This window comes from Antrostomus carolinensis, unplaced genomic scaffold, assembly GCF_000700745.2.
Source record: "Antrostomus carolinensis isolate BGI_N321 unplaced genomic scaffold, ASM70074v2 scaffold31012, whole genome shotgun sequence".
Taxonomy (NCBI): domain Eukaryota; kingdom Metazoa; phylum Chordata; class Aves; order Caprimulgiformes; family Caprimulgidae; genus Antrostomus; species Antrostomus carolinensis.
Window position 1 is genome coordinate 1 of NW_010302106.1, and position 6,159 is coordinate 6,159.

General features: G+C 40.9%; 1 protein-coding gene across 1 annotated transcript; it reads right to left on the reverse strand.

The window, feature by feature from the left end:
• Positions 1-438: 438 nt before the first annotated feature.
• On the reverse strand, positions 439-6,144 carry LOC104521644 (ubiquitin carboxyl-terminal hydrolase 4-like; the record flags this gene model as incomplete). Its single annotated transcript, XM_010163709.1, has 5 exons — positions 439-500; positions 677-822; positions 2,022-2,148; positions 5,617-5,747; positions 6,015-6,144. Coding segments are annotated over 5 exons (596 nt in total), but the record flags the coding sequence as incomplete, so codon positions are not given.
• Positions 6,145-6,159: the final 15 nt, after the last annotated feature.

The window sequence follows — 6,159 nt, forward strand, 5'->3', positions numbered from 1 at the left end:
ATCCCCAACATTCTGTGATTCTGTGAACTCTAAGCATTCACTACTGGCAGCTTTGGAAATATACTCCAAGATCCTTTTTACTCTACAATGGTAGAAGACTTTTTTTTTTCCCCACTGTGTGTGCAGAGGCAGCTTTTTAAGTAGACTAGCTCAATGTAAATAGCACTCTTGTCTGCTAAGCACTATAGAAACATAAGCTATTTAATCCTTACACAACCTATTTGAAATGGGCTTTAAAACAGAAGACTGTTGCTAAGATAAGAAACCAGCAGCAGAACCACTGAAGTATATTAAAGATTTTCTCTCCTTCTTCAAAATACCCAAACCAAAGAAATCCAGAATAGACAGTGATAACTAGGCTTTAACAGAGAATGTGTGGTCAGGAAAGCCTAGCAAACAAGTTGGACAAAATAACAGAAACTTTTAGAACATGCTCACTTTGCCAGGAAATGCTGTCCAGGCCACGTGCCATCTTCATTTTCCACTTCTATTAGAACAACCTGAAAGAGTTAGGTAACAAATAAAGGTAACTGCAAGTCTGCTACACATTTTGCAAACTCATTAACAAATCACATTTTCAGTGTCTGCTCATAAAGTGCATAAAAGCAAGTGAAAAAAGTTACGTGTCAGAGAAAGCAGCACATGAGAATCTAAAAACAAAAGTTATGCCCCTTACCTGACCGTGATAGAGCCCTGCATCTTGCAGTGTGCTATCCAGCTTGCTGAGCTGCACGTAGGTGTTATTCATATACTTGTTCCATAGCCTGGTTTCCTTCTCAGCTGGGATATTAAATAGTTTTCTCATTTCTTTCTCAATGGTGGCTGTTCAGGAGGGAAAAAAAAAACACCAAAATTGTGTGTGTAAAAACATGAGTGCTTCTGAAAAAAACATAAAAAACCCAAACCTGACAAGCCAGACATTCAGCAAGGAGGTATAAATCCTTGTATAAAGTATAAATCCTTCAAGATTATTTGAGTAGAAAAATGTATCATGGAAGTTATAATTGCTCATATATCTTGACTACTACTTAGTCTGAAAGAATCAAAAACTGTTTTCCATCATGTATTTGCCTGTCAAGCCCTCAAATCAATAATGTTCACAACACATTGAGAAGTTTCTGCCCAAAGGCCAACTTGTGTGGAACAGTCATCATTTGCAAACACAGGTTACAGGAGGAAGTGTTTTCAGTTGCTATTGTCAGGCACACATCTGCACACTGAAAAAAAGCATCTTTATGGACATAAATGACAGCTGACATTCAGCTTTTTTACATGGGAATACAGCAATGACAGAAAAAGAGAGAGATGTGCCAAATTTCAGGAAGAACAGAAGTGTAGGAAGAGCCACTAAGAAGATGTCTAAAGTATTCACACACTAAGAAGAAGGAATTGTAGGACAACCACAGACAGAACTGCTTTACATGAGTGACGTGGGTGTTTCTTAAGGATGTGAGTTAGCAGCAATGTGCTCTTCAAAGCTCCTAACCACAACTCCCTGTGCTGCACACAGAATCACTGCAGCTAGAAGAAACTCAGGAGGTTCCTACTACAACCACTCAAAGCAGGTCAACACTGAATTCAGACCAGGCTGTTCATGGTTTATCCAATCAGGTGTTCACAACTTGCAAGGCAGGAGATTCTTCTACCCCTCTGGGCCCTGTTTAAAAGTCTAGATGTCCTACCAGGGAAAACATTTTCATTATATTCAGTTGGAATCTGTCCTGTTTCCATTTATGACTATTGCCTGCTGTTTTCTTGCTTTGTGACTCAGTAAACAGCCTGACTATGTTCTCAGTAACCTCCTCATAGGTGCCATGAGGTCCTCCCAAAGCCTTCTCTTCTCCAGGCTAAATGTGGCTCCCTCAGCCTCTTCTCACACACCACGTGCTCCAACCCCAGCTGTCCTGTTGGTACCCACTAGATTCGTTCCAGTTTATCAACACTGTTCTTGTTCTGGAGGGCACAAAATCTCTCTTGAGGTAGCAGGAGAGCACAGCTTCATGTATCAGAGAACTACTTACCAACAGTATCTACTTTGCTAAAGTGGCAGCTAATTACATTGTCAGGATTGCTGCTCTCACACAGCTTCAGCTCAACAAGATAAACTTCAACCTTATAGTGTTTCACAAACAGACCATATTCCACCACCTGCAAAGAGAAGGCAGATGCAATAAACAACACGAAGTTAAAAGTACTGAGCAGTCCTCTGTAAGGTACACTTGTCTAAACATTTTAAATCTTTATGAGTCTTACAAGTCAAGCCATAAACTGAACACTGAGCTGCTCTCAATTCCAGATCCAGTCACAGCCTCTGTCAGCTTGTTTTGGGGTTGGTTTTGTTTTTAAAACATGAGAAATCCCAGTGCTTTCCCTTCCACAGTGCAAAGTTCCAAAGGTCCATCATCACAGCTGAACTGATAGTGCCAGCTAATTACCCAGGAAAAGATTTCTGATCACACAGAGCATTTTATTATCTTTTGCCTCTAGTCTTTGGCTAAGGTTTACATTAAAAAAAAAAAAGGGAAAAAAAAGCCTGGAACACTGGAGCAAAATCCTTCCTATTAGAAGGGAGTAAGACAAAGCATTAATTCTTTTTCTGCATGCTATAGAGAATCTGCCTCATTACTCTCTCCTTGCAAAGACAGACAAATATGTCAGACCTCAATTTGATGACATTGCTTTATTTCAGAATCATTTTCAAATCAATTTCACATTTGAGAGAATTCTCCAACAGGTGCATCTATCCATCCCACAAGCTTTCAGCACATTTTTAGAAAGGTATTCTTTAAGACTAGACATCACCCTTCACCTACAGATCATAAAATGCATTATGCCAGAAAGAAAAGCACATTTCAGAGGCCAGTTATGAGACAACTGTGATGTAACTGGAGGGGAAAAATAAATAAATAAAACCACACAAATACCAAAAAACCCAAAACACACCTCAACTCTCTGCAGCTATAAAGCCTATGAAATTGAGATCATATTTCATTGAACCAGCAGGTATAATTTTTTAAGAGCAACAGTGTTTAAGAGGCATTTGGATAGTGCCCTTAATAATTTGCTTTAATTTTCAGTCAGCCCTGAAGTGTCAGGCAGCTGGACTAGATGATTGTTGCAGGTCCCTTCCAACTGAAATATTCTACTCTATTGGTGTGACACCAGGCTTGCCATGATCTACATCTGTACCATTTACAGAACAAAAACTTTACCCAGCTTTAGAAAGAAATTAAGAATTCAGACTAAGACTTATTGTGAGAATTTGGCTAAACTATGCTTCCCTCTTCTGAGCTTTTATAGGGTTGTATTAGATATGTGAGGTGATTTAAAGGCAAATAATTAACAAATACATTTGGAAAGATCTCCAGTATTTTGCTGTTACAACAGAAAGAGAAAGTAAAACTTCTTCTTTAAACAGTCTCTTGACAAGCAAATTAGACTATTTTTTTTTTTAAAGAATGCAAAGGAACCAATTCACAAGTTCTACATTTCTTTTTCAGAAGGAATTTCATCAAATGGGACTTCCTCTTCTCCAGTATTCTGTAGTTAGATAAATAAGAGCTGCATTCAGAAATGGAAGAACTCTTTCCAAGAAGTTTTTGATCAGATCACTAAGTTTGTTAGGACGGATGAATGGCAAGAAGAGTCTCTAATTGCCTGTGAGTGTCTTTTAAACAACATCTGATCAGCTAGCTTGTTCCCTGTCAAAGTAAAACATGGGTCACCCCATTGGGCAGCAATCTGAACACAACACACGTTCAGCTGCTCAGGAAGCACACTCTTCTCTATTTTGCACATTACAACATTTTGCAGTGGGTATTTACAGGAGACTGCCTGAAAATATGGTTTGAGATTATCAAGATAAACCTGAACCACAAATAAATCTAATCTAATCTTCCTGTGCTTGTTTCTGATCATCAGGCACACAGAGATGGAAGAAATACCAGCTTGTAAAATTACAGAGATGCCTGAAAATTACTTTCCAAATCCTGCTTTTATGGATATTTACTGGCAATGATACCTGGAGAATACTGCAACGGGATACTGACTACATTCTACTCAGGTGCAGTGCTGCAGCCTCTGTGTCCCCCTGACACTTCCATTTATATTTTTATACTATTTCACTGTATTTCAGCATTTTTTTTTTAAATACAAAAATCTATTTCAGTCACCAGGTTAGCAACAAACAGCAGAGACTGACATTACCACAGCACTTCAAACTTTATAAATGTACTCGTAACTGGACCACAATAACTTGGCAGCTTATGTCCGTAAAACAGCCTCCACTAATTAGTGTTGAATAGTGGCATCTGATAACCCAAGAAAAGGAGGCTAATACAGTTAAGTCTGTCACTCAAATATTTCTCCAACAGCTTCCAAACCTCTTGTCTAACCTCTGAATTTTTCAGAAGAGGGGGTGTCTAACCAGGCTTTGTGAAAGCAGTGAGTCAGTTCATGAAAGAAAGCTTCCTCACTTCCCCAGGCACTGATCAGTACTAGTTCTAGTTTTTCTTCTCAGTATAGACTTTCTATTCCTCAATAACTTATCTGTTTCTACTAAACCCACATCTCCTCTATATGCTATAGTTCTTTTCCACTTCCCCCACTCCTGGTTTACACAGGAGTTCTGAACCTGGGGTCACCTGCAATCATTTACTCTTTCTGAAGACGTCAGGATTTCTCGTTACAAACAATTTCCAGCCCACGCTGATCGACAACATTCCAGTACCACTGATCAGCACCAGTGGCTCTGCAAGAGAGGGAGCTTACTTCCTTTTCTGCTCTGTGCCACACTTGCCCGAGCCTTGCACAACTGGAAGCAACTCTTACTGTAACATTATGTTAATTAAACACAAGCAATAATCATTCTGTACGTTATATCAACACTCCTCACTTGGTGTGGCGATTAGTCTTGATGAACCCCACAGGCTGGCACTGCTCAATTTAGTCAGGGCAAAGATTTGAGACTAAAATAAAAACAAAACAACTTTTAACTATAAACAAGTGCCTGATAGATTTAAAAAAAAAAAAAAATCAACTTTCTAACTTCACCTTCTGGAACAGGTCACACACCCAGAATGCACTCACAACTGCATCTGCCAAAACACCCAAATCTGACTTACAGAACAAAACCACAAATGTCTCTTCTCATGATTTTAGAATCACAGACTTTTGGAAGAGAAAACAAGAACCAGCTTAAACTCCAGAGGAAGCCCCTAAGCCATCTGAACTCAAACACAATTTACTCCCAATGCCTCACTCTGTCCCACAAGATCAATAACCTCGACTAACAACCTGCATTTTTTCAACACAGCACAAACTCTTCCATGCAAAATAAAATCACTGTGCTGATCCAAAGAATCATAATGTAAAAAGTTCACTAGAACAAGGTTCGTGGTTCCCATCAACTGGGAATCACTGAAGAATCAGGCATTTTAACTGCAATACTGGAAGGTCACTCTTTCAGCCAACAAGGCAAAAAGTTCTCATATTATAGCCAAAGAGCTGCTGAGCATCCTGTCCTAACTCACATCTAGCTAAATAAACATCATTTAAGTTTAGCAGAGGTCAGATAATGAAACCAGGCAGAAGAGAACTTGGTTCACCCATACTTACTTTCCTCATAATAGGCTGCTGTCCATCTATGCAGCCATACCAGGCCACTAGTCTGTTCCAGGCTTCAGTGGGAACCAAGATGTAATCTAGCTCATCAATGAGGTGTTCTTTTAAAGTCTGAGTTTCTGGATCTAAAAGAGAGACAGACAGAAGTAAGCACGGCATCAAACAGAATCCTTTCTTCTCCAGACCTTCGCACACACCACCGGGACCCCAGGAAGCACCAGCGCTGCCACGGGTGGGCAGAAACCGCTTGGATCCTCTCAGAACACACGGCCTCGAAAGCGAAAGCTGCGCGGTGAGATGCCTGCCCGGGGGAGTGACTTACCCGAGCCCGGACCGCGACCCGAGCACCGGCCCCCGCCGCCCGGGGCCCCGCTCCCCCGGGCAGCACTCACCGCTGAAGAGACCCGAGTTGTCGACAGGCCCAGGGAAGAGGGCGGGATCTCCCTCGCCGAACATGTCCCAGCTGTCGAAGCCCACGTACTTCTTCCACTGCCGGAACCAGCGGCTGTCCACCAGGTACCTGCAACACACGGCAGC